This window comes from Magallana gigas, chromosome 10 (genome assembly GCF_963853765.1).
Source record: "Magallana gigas chromosome 10, xbMagGiga1.1, whole genome shotgun sequence".
NCBI lineage: Eukaryota > Metazoa > Mollusca > Bivalvia > Ostreida > Ostreidae > Magallana > Magallana gigas.
This window is the reverse complement of record NC_088862.1, coordinates 24,001,820-24,026,371: the sequence shown is the minus strand read 5'-3', so window position 1 is coordinate 24,026,371 and position 24,552 is coordinate 24,001,820. Positions and strand designations below refer to the sequence as shown.

The 24,552-nt window shown below is 33.8% G+C and overlaps 1 protein-coding gene across 1 annotated transcript; it reads right to left on the bottom strand.

The window, feature by feature from the left end:
* Positions 1 to 591: 591 nt before the first annotated feature.
* Positions 592 to 21,328, bottom strand: LOC105334177 (phosphatidylinositol 5-phosphate 4-kinase type-2 alpha). The gene is made up of 9 exons (XM_034453380.2): positions 20,994 to 21,328; positions 14,464 to 14,561; positions 11,666 to 11,762; positions 8,338 to 8,487; positions 6,747 to 6,893; positions 4,686 to 4,724; positions 2,707 to 2,820; positions 2,077 to 2,344; positions 592 to 1,282 (listed from the first exon to the last, which is right to left on the bottom strand). Exons 1-9 carry the CDS (start codon positions 21,123 to 21,125, stop codon positions 1,098 to 1,100), a joined length of 1,230 nt encoding a protein of 409 aa, XP_034309271.2. The 5' UTR covers positions 21,126 to 21,328; the 3' UTR covers positions 592 to 1,097.
* Positions 21,329 to 24,552: the final 3,224 nt, after the last annotated feature.

The window sequence follows — 24,552 nt, the reverse complement described above, 5'->3', positions numbered from 1 at the left end:
ATTCATAAATAAAATATGTCAATATATTGGTTAGTATATGAGACAAATAACATTATGACACCCTGAAATATTTCTGAAACTAAATCATAAATTGTATACATCTGTAATACTATCATTTGAGTTCAATGCATATGCATATCTAAACCGGGTATGATAATATCTTAATGCTGAATGTATAGATAATACAATAATTTCATGCATCATGACCTTCATTAATATACATGTCCACTACATGAATATTTATAACCTTGGTTTACTAATCAGTTATATGTAGTAGTTTTGTTTTATCTTTTTTGACAGGTAAGAATTATTAATTATTTTGTCGTGTTAAGGAAGATAACTCTTGCATCGATTGCTGTGTGTCATGGTTGATAACAGTAATACAACAACAAACTGACATCAATATATTACATCACATTTTGGACATTTAAAACCCCATACAATACAACATTATGTATACTGTTATATATCAGATTGTTTTACCCAACATGTGCACTGTCTATCCCTTAAAAATTTATGACACATTTTAATTTTTATTTCTTTTTAAATTTCAATTACCTTAATTTTTTTTTCCATGAATCAATTCAAAAACTGATTTAAATTTTATTAAAGTTTAAACTCATAGGAAATATCATAAGTACTTTTATAGACCACCAGACAAAAAATAAACCTTGTACAAAAAATGTATGATTATCTTCACCTGTATAGTAAACATTCTGCAGAGTTTTTGGGGTTTTTTTTTCAGAGGAATTACTGTTGTGTTAGGCAAAACAGAATATAGATAACATCTAATTTTTTTTGTAAGTTGCAACTTTTTCTACAATTGTTAACTGGGAAAAAAAATTATCTTGCTGTGTGCAATCAAAAAAAAAAAAAACACACAAGTGCAAGTTGTACAGAAAATGAAATTAACAATGAGACCTTTGACATAAAACAGTGCCATGTGACGTGTCATTCAAACTCCCAAACAGGAAGTGATGCTTTTTAATGGTGACTTTTGCTGACCGTCACTTGTAACACAGTATCTGGGGGACAAAGTATCGTCATCTCCTTAATTTGTATACACTGTGAAAATGAGAACACAAACTTCATGGTCATCATTCTATGCACTTGTTGATGAACTCCAGGAATCTCTTTGCGTATTGATCGTAGCGGACTGTGGAGAATTCCGCTCCTGCGCCGTGTTTCACTGTCTTTGCCGCTGTCGCAGTCCGTTTTTTCACTCCGTATTTTGTCAGAATGTCTATCATTGCCAAAAAGTAAATTTCTCGTCTTGGACTCTCTGTTGGAAATTTAAAAAAAAACCAAATAATTTTATGAACAAATGCAACGAAAGAAAAAAGCCGGCAATCCTAAATACACTATGCACCTACATGTATGATACTAGAAAATGCTACACTTAGCGTAGACTTTACAGTAACATATTACTAGAATTTAGCAAAGAAGTATAAAGAAATTATTTCATTCAAATCATACATTTTATTTGTTCTTAAAGTATTACTGTTTGTTTAATTAAAGAAACTTTCCATTTGATTTACATGTAACAGAAAATTTAACAGATTCATTATCTCACCTAAACTAGATTTGATTCCATATCTTATTTGATCTAAATTTTATCCTGATCTCATTTGGACTTAATTTGGTCCTTTATGTCACTAAGACCTGATAAGATCTCATATTTTACCTGGACAAGATTTGGGACTAGATTAGCCCCCATATCTCATCTAGATCTTATCCTTTCTCTCACCTGCACTACATTTGAGACAAAATTTGATCCAGTAACTCCCCTGCACTACATCTTATCCCGTATCTCCCCTACACTAGATTTAATTCTAACTCTCACCTGCATTAGATTTGATCCCGTATCTCACCTGCACTAGATTTGGGACCAGTTTGATCCCATATCTCACCTGGACTAGATTTGATCCTATATATCTCACCTGCACTACATTTGGGACAAAATTCGATTCCATAGCTCACCTGCACTACATCTTATCCTGTATATCACCTGGACTAGATTTGGGACTGGATTTGATCCCGTATCTCACCTGGAATAAATTTGATCCCGTATCTCACCTGGACTAGATTTGATCCCATATCTCTCCATCTCGCTGTCCAGCTCCCCGGTGTAAGGCAGGTAGACAGCGGGTTGTGGGCTGTCTGGGGGGGTGGGGACGCCCCCTGGACCGTAGTACTCGTCATCGTCCAGGCCATTCTCTGAGTCATTCTCCTCCATTGCACTCAGGTCCGGATTGGAGTTCTCCAACGTTTCTTGCTCCGCCCGCTCGCAGTCGTGTATTCCAACGATAAGGCTGTAGTCCATTAGGTGTAAACTAGATAGAAACTGAGAGAGAAAAGAAGGGGAATGAGCACTGATTTTAAATGGCACTTATTTGATTTGCAAAAATCTTACAATTTTTTTTTTTTAATTCAATTTTAATTATTATTATTAAACTTGAAAGAACAATTCTGTGACTGTCACAAATGAAATGATGGGGTTCTTTTTCATCTGACTTCATTCAATGAACGTTTGGCTTAATTTAATTCAAATGAAAGAGACTACAGTCATACATGTACAATACCAACAAAATAACTGAAAATTTTATCTATTATAAAATGAAAGTGAGGTTTTTTGCTTTCAGGAATTGAAAGTGAGGCTTTTTGTTTTCATGAAATGAAACTGAGGCTCTCTGTTTTCAGTGTTACCTCCACATCAGATTTGAGCATGGACATCAACTTCTCCTTGCTGTCTGCTCCTATGTGAATTGAGGCGCCATCCTTCAGGAAATCATTGTCTTTGAAAGTAGGCAGCTCTTTAGTCTGTGAAGAGGAAAATGGTATTGTCAGTATACAGTTGATTCTTAATCAACTCAAGAATTTATTATTATTTATTCATAGAATTTTAAAAACTCACTTCTATTTTTCTGACAGTTGTTTATTTTTAAAAACTGTTTAAATTTAAGCTCTTGCAATTTTAGTTTCTTGCCAATTTTCATACAAAATGGCTTAAACATGGAATTAAGTATTCAAAGGTAAAATAAGGAATCTACAGTTTAACATGATTCATAAACAAAGGCCCCATTAAAACGTTTTATTTTACATATCAGTCTGAAATCATATAGTTTTTTCAAATAATATATCCCGTACTTTATAAAAAAAATTTAGACTAAAAATAAACAGTCGTCATTAAACAGGAAATTGAAATCTGATTGGTACAAAACTAAATGATTATCCTACAAATTAGCATACCTATAAACAAAGAGTGTGTTAAATTTTCAAGCATCTCTGATTAATACGGTAGTTGCTGGGAAAAATGCAACAAAAATTTGTTACAAACAAACACACACAAGGGTAAAAACAGCATACCCCCCAGCAGGGGTATAATTAAGTTGGGTCTACTGTAAACAAAGCATGGATGGGAGATTAAAAACTTTAGTTTGAAACATGTTGTTCTTAAAGAAATAACATGAACTGTTAAACAAAACATTTGTAGAAATTGAGCAGGCTTATAAGACTATGGTTGTATGCTAAATCTAACTTCAAAAAGCTTTTAAACAAGTTAGTTTTGTATCTTTTTTTTATTGACGGACATAGTATTACTTGTTCAGTTTTAGTTTAAACATCCCCTGTAGGCCTATGTACATATTTTTCAAAAGACAATGATCTTAAGTTTTCCTTTTTCACTTTTCAAGGAAGGAAGCCTTTAAAATTATATAGTCTGTCTCAAATTAAGTATTTTCATTATTTTCTTCCTAATATTTTAAAAAAATTTCTTCCGCCTAATTTAAATTATTCTTAGCACTTCCTTTTTCTTCTTCCCTGTAATTGCATGATTTTTTTTATATTTTTAAATAAAAATTGATACATTTAGATATATGTAGACAAATATGGGACTAATCAGAGTGCATGCATGTTTTGTACTAAAATTATAAATATCTAGAAATATAATATCAGTCTGGTATTTCTTGGTCATGAGTCACACAATACTCATGTAGCTTCCTTATATTACGCAAGTACTTAACTAAGTGCCCATTTTTTATGTATAAATCTTATTCAAAAGAAGAAGAGGTCTGTAAAAAATTATCAAAATAATATATTAAAATTTTTAATCTGAAATATCTGGATTTTTTCTTTACTTAATAATAGTTTATGGCTAAAAAGATCACCACTTGGAAGCACAAGACTTAGTACATAAAATTTAAATTAATCTCATCATAAATCTGGCACTACTTTTTCTTCTTTATCTTTATTTTTGTGATGATGATGACGTAGTTAGCAGTTTACACATTAAAAACTGGGGTTATTTTGATGAAACTCCTTTTTCTGGATACTCAAAATTAAGTGTTTGAAATACTGAAAACTTGCCAACTTCCCCCACAAGGTGCCCCCCAAACACCCTGCCTTAATTTGCTTCTGCAATAAACAAACCTTAGCTATGCCCCTGCCTTGGACTTTTGTATCTATATACATTCTGCATCAAAACAAGGTAATTAAAAAATGAAGCTTGTTTCCAGTGAAAAATGCATAGATTGCATAGTCCTAGCTCAAAAGCCGGACATATCTTGTTGATTTCAAAGAGCCATGGCTGAGTGGCCAGAAATGAAATAGACAGGCCTACATCACATTGCTGTTTGACACTATTACCCAAAATCTAAGATCCTGTTAAAACGGTTCTGTGAACTTACTTTCTCTTTATCACTGGCTGATCTGTCAACTGTTGATCCCTGAAAGCAAAGAAAGGATTATTTGACTGATTATTAAATCACACAAAGCTAAATGTCATGTAGCTTCAGGTCTATAATAGCTTTATAAATGGAAAAAGCTTCTAGAGCTACAGCTCCAAACATGCCAAAAAAATTGCAATTTTTGGCACTCAAAACATGCCCTAGTGTGGGATTTATCAATTTATTTCTTAAAACATTCTGTGGGAATATTTAGCGACAAAAAGTTTTCAAAGCTAGCTGAGTTCCTCTTAGATCTTATTTCTTAAAATAAGATTTATAATGCTTTTGACATTCCTTGCTTAAGACTGCAATTTTGCTTCAAGCTCGTAGCAGTCATATATCTAGAAGTTTGTGGATTTCTTTTTTACGGTTCATGAAAGTTACCCTCACAGATCATATATATTGTTGATGTCTATGTTTTTTTTGTTCAAGTCTTTGACAGTTGTACTTTAAAATTGTATATTTTGTTGAAGTCTTTTACAATCATTCCTTTGAGATTGCATTATTTGTTGAATCTTTTGACAATCCTTACTTTGAGATTGTAATTTTCATTGAAGTATTTTACAATCCTTTTTTGGGATTGTATACTTCCTTGAAGCTCTTCACAATCTCACCTTGAGATAATATATCTCACTGAAGCATTATAAAAATTTTACAGTACCTAAAGATTATCTATCTCATTGAAGCCTTTAACACTCTTACCTTGAGATAGTATATCTTGTATTTCTAAGCCTTTTACTCTCTAACCTTAAGTTTGTATATCTCCCAAAAGACTTTTACAATCTCACCTTGAGGTAGAATATCTCACTAAAGACCCTAACAATCTTATCTTAAAGGGGCATGGTCACGATTTTGGTCAAATTTATTTTTCTGTTTTTATTATTTTCAGTGCTTTAGGAATGCATTTCTTAAGATCAAATGAAATTTGGGTGCCCGCCGATGAGTTTTAAGCAAGATACAGGGCTCACGATTCTTTGTCATGTAAACAAGGCCCGTGCCCTGTTTTTGTTTACATAGGTTCAATATACCCGTAAAAAATCTTTTTCAAGCTGATTTGTCTATCTTCTTATTAATTTTAAGCATAAATAAACAGTTTCTAATGATTAACAAATTCATTTGAGGTCTAAAACTGGAATTTTCACTTCATTCAAAACGTAAACAAAAGCTTTGTTTACATAGCAAAGAACTGTAAGCTCTGTAACTCGCTTGTAACTCAACAAATGGCACTCAAATGTCGGTTGCCTATTTTAAAATGCCTTACTGAAGCATTGTAAACATTAAAATCGAAAAAATAATTTTTGACAAAATTCTTGACCATGCCCCTGTAAGATTGTATATCTTTCTGAAGAAATCAACAATCTTACCTTAAGATCGTTAATCTCGCTGAAGCCTTTTACAATCTTACCTTGAAATTGTATATCTCAATTATTTCTTACCTTGAGATTGTATATCTCACTGAAGCTTTACCAATGACAATCTATAATCTTGAGTTTGTATATCTTACTGAAGCCCTTCACAATCTAACCTTGAGATCATATATCTCACTGAAGCCATTGAAATTCTAACCTTGAGATCATTCATCTTGCTGAAACCTATGAATTCTAACCTTGAGTTTGTATATCCTGCTAAAGCCTTTAATACTGTTATACCTTACCTTGAGATTGTACATCTTGCTGAAGCTAAATTGCCAATGACAATCTCTAACCTTGAGTTTGTATATCTCAATAAAACCTTCAATAATACCTTACCTTGAGATCATATTTTTTTTGTATGGTGAGTTTGTATATCTCGCTGAAGCCTTTAATAATACCTTACCTTGAGATTGTATATCTCGCTGAAGCCTATTAACAATCTAATCTTAAGATTGTATATCTCACTGATACCTTTGACAATCTAACCTTGAGATCATAATCTTGCTGAAGCCTTTTACAATCTTACCTTGAGATTGTATATCTCGCTGAAGCCCTTGACATTCTAACCTTGAGTTTGTATATCTCACTGAAGCTTTTCATTATACCATACCTTGAGATCATATTTTTTGTGTATGGTGAGACGGGGACTGAACACACATCTCATGACCACTAGATACGTCTCGGTGTCGTTCACGGTGATGCGGTACATTCCTAGGTACTGAGGCAGTAGAGTCTTTGCATGGTTTTCCACTATGAACTGCAAAATAAAAGTCCATAATGTAGGACTATCAATTTGGCACCAAATAACACTCACAAAGGGAAAATTGTGCTATGCATGCTTTATCAACTGGTTTTTTTTTTCAATATAGCCAAATAAACTAGGATGTTACGTATATGATGAAAGAGTTCTTCAGTCTCTCATTCTGTTTTTCAGTGTCTTTAAGTGTCTGTCTATCAGACTGTCTGTCTGTCAGTCTGTATTCTGTCTTTTTATTAGTCTGTCTTGTCTACCTGTCTGTCTATCTATCAGTTGGCATTTGTCTTATCTATATCTTAGTCTATCTCTCTGTCTATCAGTCTGTATTTGTCTTGTCAGTTTATCAGTGTGTCTGTCTATCAGTCTGCCCCAGTGTGTCTGTCCATCTGTCTATCTGTCTGTCTATCAGTCCGCCCCAGTGTGTCTGTCCATCTGTCTATCAGTCTGCCCCAGTGTGTCTGTCCATCTGTCTATCTGTCTGTCTATCAGTCCGCCCCAGTGTGTCTGTCCATCTGTCTATCAGTCTGCCCCAGTGTGTCTGTCCATCTGTCTATCTGTCTGTCTATCAGTCTGCCCCAGTGTGTCTGTCCATCTGTCTATCAGTCTGCCCCAGTGTGTCTATCTGTCTATTTGTCTGTCTATCAGTCCGCCCCAGTGTGTCTGTCCATCTGTCTATCTGTCTGTCCATCAGTCCGCCCCAGTGTGTCTGTCCATCTGTCTATCAGTCTGCCCCAGTGTGTCTGTCCATCTGTCTATCAGTCTGTCTATCAGTCCGCCCCAGTGTGTCTGTCCATCTGTCTATCAGTCTGCCCCAGTGTGTCTGTCCATCTGTCTATCTGTCTGTCTATCAGTCCGCCCCAGTGTGTCTGTCCATCTGTCTATCAGTCTGCCCCAGTGTGTCTGTCCATCTGTCTATCTGTCTGTCTATCAGTCCGCCCCAGTGTGTCTGTCCATCTGTCTATCAGTCTGCCCCAGTGTGTCTGTCCATCTGTCTATCTGTCTGTCCATCAGTCCACCCCAGTGTGTCTGTCCATCTGTCTATCAGTCTGCCCCAGTGTGTCTGTCCATCTGTCTATCTGTCTGTCTATCAGTCTGCCCCAGTGTGTCTGTCCATCTGTCTATCTGTCTGTCTATCAGTCTGCCCCAGTGTGTCTGTCCATCTGTCTATCAGTCTGCCCCAGTGTGTCTATCTGTCTATTTGTCTGTCTATCAGTCCGCCCCAGTGTGTCTGTCCATCTGTCCGTCTGTCTGTCCATCAGTCCGCCCCAGTGTGTCTGTCCATCTGTCTATCTGTCTGTCCATCAGTCCGCCCCAGTGTGTCTGTCCATCTGTCTATCTGTCTGTCTATCAGTCCGCCCCAGTGTGTCTGTCCATCTGTCTATCAGTCCGCCCCAGTGTGTCTGTCCATCTATCTGTCTGTCTATCAGTCCGCCCCAGTACATACCTGGTGATACTGTTTAAGGATGAGGTGAAGTTGCTCCACTTCTTCACTGACTAGTGTTTTAATGAAGTATTTCTTGTCCATTGACATCATCATTCTGGCCCCGCTTCTGCCAGGAGAATCAATGTCCTCCGGAGGCTTGGTCAAGGAATTCTGGGAGTACAAAATCAACATCAAAATTTGCATCAAAAAGGTCATCAGTGACACATCAGAGAAAATATTACTGTCAAACCATGTTATATGTTGTATCACCTTCTAATAAGTGCAAAGCTATATATTATGAACAGTACTTTGAATCGAATGCATTTCCAGCCTAAGTTTCTTAAAGGGCAATATCTCTTCTCAGCACCCCCCCCCCCTCTTCAACTAGAGGTTGGTTGCTAGTCTAGACTAGCATCTGAGCTCAAATTGCCAAAAAAAAAAAATCCACTTATGCATGTGTGATCCATTTATTACATGCATCTTTCTATAAACAGATCGACACATCACATTGAGTGAGCAGAACTCTTTAGTTCTTGGAGGTCAATAAATGGCGATCAATTACTTTTTTCAGAACTTGTCTTAATAGAGGAATGTCAAGGCATTAACAGGGTTAGTGTAATTTCCTTAATGAAAGTGTGAAGAAGCCAATAGGATTAGAGCATGAATTATTCATCAAAATGAGAAAAGTTCAATAAGCTGGCTGGGACAGTCTGAGTAAGACCAACTGACTAAAGCTTTCAAAATTTTGAAAAAATAAAATTCTGGGGAGGTGAATGAATTTTAATCAAACAATTACATTGATTAGAAAAATCAGCTCAATGAATATATACATGTATATTGGTAACCGACTAATGAAAATCACATTTTGGAATTTGATAAAATGATACTGCATGAAACTGCACGTACAACACATGGTTAACATGGTAAACATTCCAATTTCCCTCAGGAAATTTATTACAATTTAAGACAAAGATATCCTCATGAACAAAACTCTATTTTGATCAATCAAATGGGGAAATAACGTTCATTTTAACTTCTTAATCTAGATCTAGTAAAATATTTTGAATTCTTTATTTATAGACAAATTACAGTACTGTATACACAATACACAATACATGTAGTATATGCTGGTAACAGTTAACCTCTATTCTAAGTCAAAGGGCAGATCACTCTAAATGTACAAAATAACTCTTTGTGTCCATTGATGGGGGACTTGCAATAAGATGTACATGCAATATGGCATGAACATGTGCAGTTACATGTTCATGTAAGCATCCAAGCGGTATTTCATGCTAATTTACATGACAATGGCTTTCCTTGTTGTTGAATTTGAACACATTAATGCATTACCTATAAATACCCTACAGTTATTTCCTTAATATAACAATTCTCTCGTGAGAATTATGTAACATACACAGGGAACAGGAAAGAAGGCGTATAAAACAGAAATTACCGGGTCCATGCATGCAGTACCGCATGAAAGACTAAAATAAATCTCTCTCTCTCTCTCTCTCTCTCTCTCTCTCTCTCTCTCTCTCTCTCTCTCTCTCTCTCTCTCTCAACCAGAACTCTTAACAGAATTATTCAACAACTTCATGAAACAGGAAGGAAACAGCTTATAACAACTTGAATTTAAAGAGACTCAAATGAGTTCTTCCTTGGGTTTTTTTTAAATGCATCATACATTTCATATCCCCTTTTCAGTAAAATTCTACTGAAAAATAAATTTCTTGTAGACTTCCAACACCAACTGATATACAAAACGTAGACCCTAGCTGGTGCCTGCATTTAAGTTAAGAGACTTTGGAGTTTCTTGTTGACAGAAGTCTTTTGTTGCACATAATACCCGATAAATAATACACGCACATCATGGTTTTGGAAAATAATAGGTTGTTGTTATACCTAGAAGAATGACAAATTAATTAATGTCCACGATGTATTTGCTTTGACTTTTTATTTCATCCTATGACTGATTTTCCATGGTTACCTAGCAACACATGAATGCAATGGCTATTAAGAATCTTTCATCTTTTATAAGCATAACTGAAACATATTAAGCTCTGTCATGTCAATTTAGGAATGATCATAGAAAGCATTAAATATACTAAAGACCTCGCCTGATCTGTGGCCATTGTAAACTCATAGAAGCTTGTATTTGATCTCGATATCATTTCCCCCCCTAATATATATATTTTCCTTTTATAGTTTTAAGTTAGACTCCACAAGATCAAAAGTGAATACATAGAGCCTACAGGGGAATTTTATACAGCCTTTACAATATGCAATTGTTGTTATGAGCACTTTAACATTTTTGTGATGCTCTGCATGAGCACAGAGAAATTAAGATCCTGCATGCATTTATCAAGACTTGAACATTTGCCTTCCTGCTACTTTTGACCTCTGTCAACTCAATTTTCCTCCATTTACCCTGAAAGTCTCTCTCTGGACTGCAGACACCATTAATCTATGGAGATTTAATTTGACACAGCGATTCCCGCGCGCATGTAAATGTCAAATTTATAAATTCATTCATCAAGTGGGGAGTTACGTAAGTCATGCTTAGTGGCAGGGTATAAATGACTGGACTCGGGTTTTGTACAATCCAAATACTCATTCTTAATCACACAAGTCCTAATAAATTGGAAGGGGGAGGGAGGGTTCCTATAAAGTTCCCCCTGCTTAAGAGGGCTGGATGGTCATTGCCATTTTTAGACTTTATAAATCTTCTTTAAAAGAAGAGCTCTGAATCAAGATACAGTAAAATATTCAAATTTGAAATCCTTATAAATTCTCGGATTTTTTTTTCTTTACTAAATGATTGTTTGTAGATAAAGAACTTCTCTCCAAAATTTCCAGGTTTATCTGATGGGTAATCTGTTGACCACTCAACCTCCTTAAGAGGCACGATCACAACTTCAGCTAAAAGTATGCCGACATTACAAATTTAAAAAAAAGAAAAATTGAAAACCTTTAGCTCAAGTTGTTAAAATAAGGCACTTCATGTGACATCCAAAAGTTGAACATCAGTTGTCCAGCTTTAATTGAGATACAGAACTTACAAAATATTATCCTATATCTATATAATCAGGGACCTATTCAATAAGAGAATTGATTATAAAAATGATTAATCGTTTCATCACTAGTTAATAAAGCATTGATTTTTCTTCGGCAAGACGATGGCTTCTCCTCTATTTCCAACATAAGAACGAGGCAGAGAACAGACCAGAAGCAGGACCCATTAGACTAGCTTATCTTCTATTAATACTGCCATCATTACGTGATGGGATTTTCCTGTTCGTGTACCCCCCTATCTATATGTTATTGCATCAATATCTGTAATAATATTTACCATGTAGTCGTGGTCATCAATTCCGAAGCGTTCCCGCAGATTTCTGAACACAATCGGGCAGTATTCTTTGAACTTGAAGTGACTTGGCATTGCTTCTCTACAAAATAATCCATCAAATACACCAAATAAAGAAAATTCTATCATAAGGAAATACTGATTGCATTCGAAACTTAGATCCCTATGGAGAAGCAAGTAAATACTTGTTTGTTCAGTCAAATCTGGAAAAAAAATTCCATGAATATTTTTTTCCTCTGATATCATGGATATCTAGTTTTAATTATAACAACCTTTGGAATCTTTGCAATATTTGGTTCAATATTTACCCGTACAATTAGGCAACTCGAATTCTTAATCTTAAAAAAAAAATCTCCCATCAGATGTCTCAGTACTTTGATTTTGACTGAATAAACCTCGTGAGTCTAAATTAATAAGATTATATTAAAATAAACTAACATTAAATACATACAAATTAATGAAACACTGATAGATAATATTAAACTGTATGTAATATGTACTAAAGGTAATTTATTTTATGACTATGTAAGAAATTTACCAATTGAGACCAATGACTATATGTCATGATCCTAAATGCAGATTATTTACAAAACTAAATATATTTGGATGGATGACCAAGGTTGTCCATCTGAATTTTTTCAGACCGGGAGCTACAGACCTGAAGCTAAATTCATTAATATTTTGGGCAAAAATTTTCATGGATTGAGTCAAAATCACAGTTTAAGGCGAACGTTTTTTTATTAGTTGGATTACGGATCCGCCGACCGAATTTTTTTGACTTTTAGAAAAAAAATAAAATGCACTTTTCTAAATTTTTTTTTACTGACCGACATAAATTTAAAGAAATACAAAAAATAAAATAAAATGGCTGGTGAAAAATATCAATAAAAACCACATAAATTGGTTTCATTCACGAAAAAATTACCTTAACTTTTACACTTTCAGTTTTAAAATTGATCGAGTTTGGAATACGGACTTCTCTATCACACATGTGCCATGTTGTCTAACGGTGGTTTGTGTTTTATCATTTAAATGGCATACTTTCACATATCTGTCATTTGCAAAAATGACACTAAACTGTCGTTTAAGACCTTGAAACAGTGTTGTCACATACTGGGGGCAAGCGGTGTCAGAAGTTCTTGAAAGTGTAAGAACCCACGTACATATTATGTTTCAAAGTTTTGGAAATAAAGTCGTCAGACAGAAGTACGATATATGATGGAGACATTTTGCATCAGTTAAAGCAACAATATTTCATTGTAAGACCAATTTCAGGCCTCTCGATTCTCTTTAATTGGGGGCGATATTCGGCCCTATTCCCAACGTGAAAAGGCATATTTTTCCCCAAAATTGAGTGTTTTCCCCAATTTGAGATCGCCTAAAATTAATAAAGTAACTTAAAAGAAAACTACACTTATTCTAAATATATATTGTATATTCAGCAGTCATAAAGGCACTGTGAATATGTGCAACACTACCGCGTTGTAAACTGTTTCTCGTGATCGGTAACTTAGCCAGAATTTCCTCAGACAGAGATGGTGTAATTTTAAAAACGATGTTTATTAATTAACTTTTATTTCTGATATTACGGTTAGTTGATAAGCTGTTAGTAGTTTATAATTCTGCAGTAAATGTTAAAATAATTATAAAATTTTTGGTCTAAACAGATCTAGATCCTCTACAAAACGGTAGTAAGTGGGTCAATGGGTTGGACTAATACCCCAAATACACAGAAGTACAGAGACTGATTTAATAAATATTATCAATAGGCTAACACAATCTGGAAACATTTATCTGTAAAAGGTATAAATACAAATATAGATTAAATTTTACATTAATAAAAATAAGATAACCTTTTTTTTAAATTCTAAAAAAAAAACTTTTATTATTTTCTATGCCATTTGACATATAGCAGGCTACTAAACACAAAAAACCTTTTGGGAAATTTTACATCTTCAGTCAGTAACAAACTTGTATCACACACTGTAAATACACTTTTTTCCTTCTCCTTATTATACACACATGTTCCCAGTTTTAAAAATAATTTAAAAAAAAAAATAACTTTTAAAAAATCCTATCAATATACCCTGGTTTTTGTTCAGAGGACTGTACATTAAGCAAGGAAAAAAATTCCCAATTTCTATCAAAACGTTGCATTTTTCCCAATCCATTGGCCCCGGCCCCAGTACCAAAAATAGGTGTGAGAGGCCTGAATTTGTAAATCATGTGTCAGTAGAGGTGTGAGACCTGCGGTTCGGAATGCCCTAAAAGTGGCCCAAAGACACACTTAAGCATGTGTACATGGAATAGTAAATAAAAAATCAAACAAAACATAAGACTTATTTTGTTTCTTTGAAGTTTGCCAGGTTTTTTTTTCTTTTTTTTTTCGACCTACCGACCCAATTTTTAAAATAAAAAATCCGTAATCCAATTAAAAAAAAAATGTTCGCCTAAATGTTACATCAATTCATGGCTAGCCTAATGATTCTAAATCAATACAACATTCTATTTGAAAATGTTCTTCAAAGACATTTAATATCATGGATCAATTCAACAACAAAAATCAACAAAAATTGGTATTCAAAAAATATTTATGAAACCGCAGACATTTTTTTTTTTATTGGTCGTTGAATCTGGGTATAGTTTGACACTGACAGCTAAGATATACGATATACGAGGTTTTCATATCATATGAACAAAGTCACGCAGGTAGTGATCAAAATCAATAATTCCTCAAAATAATTCTAGTCGTAGGGATGGTAAACGTAATTTTTTTAACTTACTTGTGGAATTTGTGGTAGTCGACGTGAACTTTACTGAAGGCTTTGAAATCATCAGGCATGAGCATAACGGGGATGCTAACATGGTTCAAGGTATTAATCTGTCAAAACAAGAAAAGTTGAAAGTCATTACATGTGATACCTATGTGTACATGTAATTTTATAGCCAGGTAAAATACTGTATACAGTATACAGGGAAATATTCGCCCCCATTTTATTTTTGCCCTTTTCCCCCTCGTTGTCAACGAGCGAATTTTAAAGACTGTGCGAACTCAATTATGTCTCAAAATGACCTCTCTTTAAACAAACCTTTGTCTGGGGGAATTCAAAACAGGGTGAAACCGTTTACAAGGGAAGACGGGCAAAAGTAACATCGGGCGTAAATAATCCTGTCACAGTATTAAGTATGTATACTTAAAACGTTGACAGACGAAAACATTTTCTAACCATATTCACCACCTTATACACCTCTCAACATTTCTGCCAAAAAATACTAAATTAAACCATTAAAGCTATACATGTATATGGATGAATTATTGAAGAAGAATTGAAAAGTCATTTGATATTGCCACTTATTTAATACAACCATGTAAAACAGGAGGTTCAGTAGTTTGTAATGGATATAGCTGACATGGTATGCAAGTGGAAATTAACCTCTATCAATAATTACTGTCCCCTAATTGCTAACCTCATCACTAATGCATTGATGTTCGTCAAGGGAATACAATAACAGATACACTGACCAACTCATCCTCACCATAGACTATAAGGTACTGAAGTATTCCTCCCTTTGATCCAACATACCCCATTAAAGATTACAAAGGTGCGCTCCTACTGACCACTCCCCCCACCCCCCAACCCCCACCCCCACCTAACAAACAATCTGGAATGATCAATTCTTCAATCCCAAAAAGTTATCAGAAAACATTTACATTTTTCAGTTTCTTTGTCTGTGATAAAACACAACGAATCAATTTTGTAACATGTAGTCCAATACATCATAAAGAATGATTCCATGTTCCTTTTTTTTTTTAAATTAATCTGCCCACCCTACCAAAGTTCTAATGATGCAACACCACCCCCACCCCCACCCCCCACCAAAAATCTGTTAAACGAAATCTATCTGACAGTATAAAGACAAGAAATCTCCCTTCACCCATAAAAGGCTGAGGAGTTACAAAATCCTTGCTGATGTCATAGCTATAGAAGCTGACCAGAGGCGTGTTCAACAAAGCGAGCGCTCGCGATCGCTCGCCAAAATTTGTGTTGCGGGTATAGGGAATTTTGGCGAGCGCTCGCGAGCGCTTGCTCTGTTGAACTCGCCTCTGGTGTGTTGAGTGCAATAGCCTAACAGTTCCAGTTATTGAACCATTGTCAATCTCTATACCCTTTAACATGTATATATATAGTCACTAATATTACTGCTAAGGATAATTTAATACTATTTATACAGTTATTGCAATCCAAAGCTGCTATAATTTCAATATTAATGTTAGCAGCCAACGGATCTGGTTTTTTTGGTTGTTTTGCTTTTTTTATTTTGATTTGATTTTTTAACAATGAAAATGATATTGTTGATATGACAACATTATCATAAATATCTTTAAATTATTCTATTGACTTTTTCAACGTCCTTTTTCTAAAGGAAATCTCTTAGTATATAAGCCTTAGTAAGCTTTCACCTCTCTGATCAAGAAAAATTCAAATTCCTCTGTAACCCGATTAAAAAAGGGAAAATAAAAAAAACAACTTGTAAGTTTCATTTAAGAAACTGATTTTATGTTTCATGTCTTTTGGCTGTATGCACATATTCCTGTTTCAGCCAGATTGAGACTTCAAATCTTTTTTTTTTTTTAAAATGCATAAACTAGCTGCCCTGGTGTATTGAGCATGATCATCAAGCATGAGGTGTTCAACCCTTATATATATACAACCTGTGTATACCTGCATTGTGTACCTGTAAAAACACCCAATAATAATATAATGGTCTAGTAGCTAATCAGTCGGATCAGCCGAACTTTATATCCTATAACATTATATTGGCTGAATGGCGGCAGACACCACCTCTGTAATGTGAACCAAGGAAAACAGACTTCCCATCTCTCTCTCTACCTATTTTTTACCTCAATGTTTGCATAACTACATATACAGCGCACCTAGGTGCTATCCGATAATGCACCAAAACATTACATAACAACTTGTTGAGCATTTTTGAAATTTCACCAAAGGCAAAGCAAGCAATTATTGCTCCTTGAAGAAAATTTAAAAGCTCGTGAAAAAGTTTTAAACACAAGCGTTTGAGTGGTTAACAACTTTTATTTTTTAATCAACCAGGCCAATTCTGCAAAATGTCCTATATTACTGGCATAGTAACCATAATACATTAGCAATTATGTAACATTAACTTTATGAACTTGCCAGCAAAGCAGTGTGAACTTCCAAGATACGTTTTTCTCTTTATCAATTTACTGAAGTCTCTAAAGCTTCAGGAAAAAACATTATCCCGGTCCCTCTAAAAAAAATCTTGTTACAAAAAGATAATGTATTAAGTTAAGCGTTCTATTAATTATAAGACAAAAATTGAGGGCTTTTAATTTACAGAAGAAAAGAAATACCGTATTTTAAATTTTGTAAATATTGATAGCAAGATGAAGCTCTGCTCTCGTCGGCTAATAGAAAGATTACATGAATAATGTATTCATGTATCATTCAACGAATTGAATAAAAAATACAGTGTATCTTTAAAATGATAAAAAACTTTTGTGTTTTGTACGTGGCACAAACTTTTGCATGTAGATCAGTAGCATAAATTTGTAATGGAAGATCGGCTCTTGGCACCGCTAAATGGAGAAAATATGTCTCAATCACGACAGGAGAACAATCTATAACCAGCTTGTAGGGAAATGTCGCATCCAACCATTACACTCCATTAACAGCAGAGAACTCGAGACAAGTTCTTCATGAGAATATCAGATGTATATATAGGATTAACGATTATGGCTCAGAATCAAAATGAGTGCAAAATTAATACACAAATGTACCATCTCCACTGGCTTATTGTTTCAATTGTTTTTATTTCACCAGTTATTTTTTTCCTCTTCCCAAAAACGAAGTGGGTTAGCAATTACATTTTTTAAGTTATCATTATCATGGACTCAAAAATATTCCAGGTACATATATATCTAATGCATTTGTTTGGTTTTTCAGGAACAGATAGATTGTGTAGCAAAGTACAAAACCATAAAGTACAATGACTTCCAATACCTTATCTTTATTTCCCTCAGTAAATGTTTAGAAATACGGTACATGCACGACAACTTCACAACTTCTAATCTACCTGTAACATCACGTATTACATATAAATACATAAAATTATGTTCTTTATATAGCTTCTTAATGGGAGGAAATATTCATTACAGATCAATGGTGAATGTATACATTAACAAAATTCACACCCTGAAAATCAATAATTGACACCATTTTCCTCCTAACGATGTTTGATTTAATTACACCTATAGAACAGGTGTAGACTAGAGAGTCATATCACACCTGCATTATCTCGGAGTGACGGTGATTCAACATATTCCCAAACAGGATATGATTACATCATTATACAAACACTGATTTCTATCTGCACAGTTTACTTTAGGAGAGCAAAGAGTACTTCAACGACTCGTTGTTTGATGTATGCCAGTCACAGATTCATAGATACCGGAAAAGTGGTACACCTTATGATGGGGAAGGGGGGGGGGGGGGGGGGAGAGGGGTCAAAATCTATTTGATCTAAGCCAGTCGATACTGGAAAAAGGATAAACGATGGTGTGTGTGTGTGTGTGGGGGGGGGGGGGGGGGGGGGGGGGGGAGGATGTTCGAAATTAAGTTCATCATTGGCCGCCACATCAAACCTACAACCTATCTGTCAAATGATGTTTTTCAGGCAGTCTGAGAAGAATGTCAGCTTGATCAATTTATTGTTAATTCACTCTTAATTATAGTCTGATTCTTTATAAAACCAAAATGTATTTATTGTATTAAATGTTATCGTCCTAAAAAATTTAGATCCCTTATTCAAAGAGACATTTTATTTGGTACGTGTATTTTTCTTCGTAAAGTAGGTAGCGGTACTTTTGAATAAAATCTAAAAGCTATGTATAAAGTGGTCATTAATCACCGGGATGTGTGGTTAAATTAAAATTAAATTAAATTACCTTAGAAAAGGTTAAATGGAGTAGTATTTTGCCATTAATACTCTAATTAACATTATGCCACATACAATTGTAGAAGTTAATATCTGGTGTCGTTTTTTTTCTCCCTTTGCAATTATAAACAGTATTAGATTGTTTTGGTAGTGAATCTACAATGTAATCTCAAACCAAATTTAAATTTTTTACATTAAAAATATGACCTAAGTGGATGTACAGAAAGGTACACGAGGATTGATTCAAAATTAAAGTAGACTTATTCACCAGTACTAGGTGATATAAGTACCGGCCATACTAACATTAAATATACAGGTTTATTTTAGCCTCCTGTTTTTAATTCACTCAATTTTAATTATATACTACAGAAAATTCTGTCTTCTTCTTAATACTTTATTATCAAAACATAATTATGCACATTAAAAACTTACTTAATGTTTTAAATTAACCCCATTCAAATTTCACTCTCTGTGTTTGCTAGGGGGTGAACATTTTTCCTGTGTTTTACAGCACTTTATTTTGGGGTAAATAACTTCTTTCTGTGATGAAATATTTACACTAATTACACAAAGAGCATTATTGTTGCCATAGACATTAATTCATCAATAATTAAGTAGTAGTTATGCCTCCTGCACATATCAGAGACAAAGCATAATTAAGTGATATTTTTAGAAAATAACCCTCCCCCCTTAAAAAATATAACTTTCTAATTAAGATTTATTTCCGTAATGCAGTGTTATTCAATTCATCAAATTCACTTTCGGCCCCTATGGCATATACACGGAGAAATAATCAAATTACCATTGTACATTACCGGCATTATAAATCTTGGTTATAATGCTATGAACTGTGCAAATCAATCGTCTTGATAACACTAAAATCTGCAATAAAAATGATAAAGTGGGTGAAATGTTTCCCCGTGTATCGAGTTCCCAGAGAAATATACAGTTATCATAAACACAATTTCTTGTTCGAAATCTTATCTTACTGGTAAATCGTCACTTAAATACTGCATTTTGTACTTATATATATCAATATATACTGTTATACATAACTCTATGTATATATCACCTACATTTAATGAAACTGATCAAATCTATACACATATATTCACCATATAGATTGCAGGTCTCTTTTTGAGCAGGTACATATGCCATTATAAATTCAGTCCCCCCCCCCCCCCCCTTTTAAAGCCCCCCCCCCCCCCCCCAAAAAAAAAAATAAAACAAAAAAAAACCCACCCACACACACAATACAACGACATCTCTGTTTCTTGCAACCCAAGGTTTTTCTTCATTCTTGTCGTTTAAAATTCACACTACCTTGCTACATTTCTAAAAACTATGTTAGCACTTTTCCTGACTGGTATGATTTTTTTTCTTTTCCACATGTTTCTGACTTTAATTTCAAATTTGGTATAAGATTTTACTTTTCATATTTTAATATAAGACTCAGTTATTTAGGTTGCTTTTGTCAGAAAGATATGATGTTTTTATTGTATAAAGATGGTACACATTAAAAAAAACACCCCAACTACATGTATTTTTTAACTTCTCACTCAAAATTGAAACTCAAATTATTTGGGTTCCCTGCATTCAGTCTATAACTGGAACATGTACATGTAGCCGTCGATCAATTGTGGAATATGAGGAACAATATACCAGCTTAGTTAGTGAACTATGATCACATAAATATTTATTTTTTAATCTTTTTATCATCACCTTCTGGCTTCATAATTTAAACGTGTCAGTCACACTTCTGATCCATGCTGTGCAATTTTAATTAAGGAAAATATATACATGTTCAGCTGTCAAAAACTGAATTTGATTGACTTTAACATGGTAACTTCAAACTTCAAAACATTATTGTGCTGACTCGTGCTGACATCCTGGGTATATATCTCTGGATTTCACAGAACTTGAGCATCTGAGTGCCACTATGCTCTAAGTTATATGACATATGGTATGACGAGAGTAAAAATTAGGTCCTGGAGCCTTGTTTAGCAGCAGCGTGTCATTAGGCACTTGTTCAAGAAAAGTGATAGTGGTTGCTAAATGCCAATCACCCACCCCCGTTTTACTTGCACATCATACAGGCATCCTTTTGCTGATCCCCTATTATTGTTGTAAATTTACAACAAGTTTTAGCCCTACTATATCAAACAAACATAAATTGGTATACACATTTTTTTTTTAATTCTATACTTCATTCTTGCACTCGACAGACAATCCCAAATTACATCTTGTTATGTTGCAAACATCAGCTTTAAAGCTCATGAGAATTCAAACAAATAAAATGTACTCGTGAAAAATCTGAAATTAAAAAATCACTTACCGTGTGGTTAATACCCCACATAAACACACTCATAAGGGGTTCACTTGCTCGAAACAATTTCGTCTTCTGGGGCACCGCCTTCAATTTAAGTTGCTTCCGTTTTTGTTGTTTTGAATCTTTCGTCGTCGCCATTTCTGTTTTTATACTCCCTGGTGTCTGCTCACTAACGTTACTGTCAAGAGTTCATTGTGTTGATGTCATTTATCGGCAGGCACGTGTCGATTAACTGGCCAGATACGTCAACTTCTTCTCGCTCTTCTGACAGATGAAGCTACCCAGAATCAACATCCAAAATGGCGACGAAAACAAATGGATATCCCAACATGCTTTTTTTAAAGAAAGACAACTCGTGGTCGATGATGCACATGGTTGCGTGGGCGTTGCATGACGTTTTCAGACAAGCCTTCTACTGTTTTATTGTCCAGAAAGACAATAAACAAGGAAATTATTAAAATAAAAGGTTTTAATTTTTCAGAAATGGAAATAAAGCCTGGCTGAAAAAGTTTTAAAAATTTATTGTTGAAATTAATATTGAATTAAGTTATCAACATAATATTTATCAAATATTAAATTGATTTATAGATTTTAAATAACGACAGTAATGGATAATAAGATTTATAATTTACGTATCTTCCTTTATTACTTTTTATCAAATGTCCTTTTCATTGAACGATGCTTTATAGGCCTAATTAAAATCATTTATGAGCTATCACTTAATTTTTTTCTCTTTTTTTCTAGAGAGAGAGAGAGAGAGAGAGAGAGAGAGAGAGAGAGAGAGAGAGAGAGAGAGAGTTCCCGTTTTGCACACATTTGAAAATTAGGTATCGAAAAAATGTGTGCCAAACAATGTTACAATATGACTTGCATAAAAGCACATTAACATAATAATTGATATCGATCAATGTTCTTGAATTTAACTTTAAACATCTATTTGGACATTAATTTCTTTTTTTTTAACAAAACAGATTATTGCAAAATTGTTGTGTATGTAGTGCTTATGTTTAACATTTTACCTTTAGAAAGTATATGTATATGTACATGTACATGCTACAAGTTTGAAAAGAAAATATCATAAATTAATGTTTATTTATTGCCTTTGCTTACATAAATGGAGGAAATGTGTCTAGTGAAAACGCTGCTAAATATTTTTCATTTATGCTTTGGCTTGAATAATCGAAGAAAATAGACAAACTTATGGTGATATGATGATTAATAGCCAATTTTATTGGCTTCAAAAAATGAAAATCTTTTTTCACAAAACATATCAAATGTAGATCTAATTCATACATCTTCAACCTTCTTCAGTTTGAGGTGTATGAAATCAATATTTAAATTATTATTTTTGTCGGAATTTATTGGGCTACTAATTTGAAAAACCAGAACAGTGACCCGCAATATATTAAATCGGTAATGTCGATCATAAGATCTACGGTCAAGGCTGCTACTTCAAAGATTGAAATATTTTGAGATAAAGGTCTGGGTTACGTTTTACAAAAGAACTTACGACTTACGACTAACGACTTACGACTTACGACCAAATTAATGAATCACAAACTAATCAATATATTATTGTAATATATGTAAATTTAATTATGAAAATCACAATAGTTGTAAATAAATGGTTTGATATAAATTTTGTTCATTAAAGACCGTTCCATGAGATTGAAAAGAATTACGACTTTGTCTTAAGTTCTTTTGTAAAATGCAGTCCAGTTTCTCTTCATAATAATCTTTCTGTTGATACCAAACAACCAATTGTAAACATGCGTTTTACATATTTTGCAGCTACATGTACAATGTAAGTTGTGAAAAAGAGACACGGAGTACCCCATATGATTGTCCGTGTAGTTTTCCCCTTTATCATATAATTATCCACTGAATCAGCTTCCATTTGGCTTGGGACATGCAATTTTCCCTTAATTCACCGAGTTTTTATGTTTAAAGTAAATTGGCAAAAATGTAAAAGTCAAATCATCTAATCCTTATTTTCTTATCAGTGAGCGGAAATTTAAGACTAAAAATATTAATATAAAAAAATGGTGATAGTTATTAGTTTAATACTATACTAAAACACAACAAAATACCTATATTCTTCTTGTTTCACGGCGCTGATGAATGAATGATAAAACACCCAGGTAAAATCTTTGACTGAAAGCAGACTATAGATCTAATTGCTATCACAACACAAATCACACCCAGTTATCAAATGTGTGCAAAACGGGAACACAGGTACCTAAAACACCATCACATTCTTGTGAATTATAGCCATAATTACATGTGTATTTATATACTAATATGTTGTACAGCCAAAAGTTGTACTTTCTGAATAAACATAGTTATGTGAATAAAAAATTAATTCACTATAGAGAAAATATTGTTCAGAACCAAACATGAAGTCAATCATTTTTATGGTACTTGGTGAATTTAATTTTAAAGAAAAATTTTCTAGAAATTTTCAAGAAATCTATAAATAATCATTTAACTGAACTTCAACCTTTAAAAACATTACCGTACATAAAGCCTTGTATATCTTAATGTTGTTTATATATGTATATGCACATGTTCTCAAGATTTAAAAAAATAAAACAAGAGTAATAGAAATGGAATTAATATACATTTATCAAAGTAAATGTGAGTAATTAATTACATTTTAAAAAATCAATGTAATTGTAATTGCAAGTAATTGATAAAATTCTCAATGTATTTCAAAGTATTTAATTTACTTTTCAAAGTAATTGACCCCAACCCTGACTTGCAAATGAATATGATAGCAAATATTGTCTTAATCTGTCACTTCCTCAGTTTTGGTGACTCTCCTTATTTTCAATGAAGTTATAAAAGTTGGCCAAGTTACAGTACCGTCCAGATAAAATCTAATCAGATGCTGCAAGCTGACCCCAGTTTTGCTTTTTAAAAGTTTGCGTCTTCTCAGGGTCCACTTGGGATCTATTTTTGAGTCCACTTTAAGCATCGAAGCAGACCCCTCTTTTTTTCTTAACGCCTGTAAGTCTGTCCCTGGTATATTCCCAATACACAAATACAGACATTTGGTCAGTTTTTCGGTGACAACACAATTTTATTAAGGGTCTGCTTCTGAAATTGGAGTCTGCTTTCTATGTCCACTCTGGATCAGCCTGGGGTCAGTCTAGGTCTGCCATAGGAGACTTGTAGCAGACCCTGAACGGAGTCGTTGGAGTCTGCTTTATGTTATGTTGGGTCTGGTCGGTATTGTACCTATTGATATCTCTAATTTTTTTTTTTGTATTTTAGCTCCATTCTGATTGATCATTGGATACTTTGTAATTTCCTAATAGTTTCCCATTTGTCAAAGTATTTTGACTAGTACAACATTATACAAGTTTAACCTTGAAAGAAATACTCTGATAGTTTAAAATTATTCCTATCAATAATGCACTTTATCTTATACAGAACAAAATAAATAGATTGATGATTTGTATCCATTGACATGTTTATGAAAATTGAAGAATAAATCATCAAAATTGTGACCATGCCTCTTTAACAACTGTAAAACACAGTACATAAAAACTCAAAATCAATA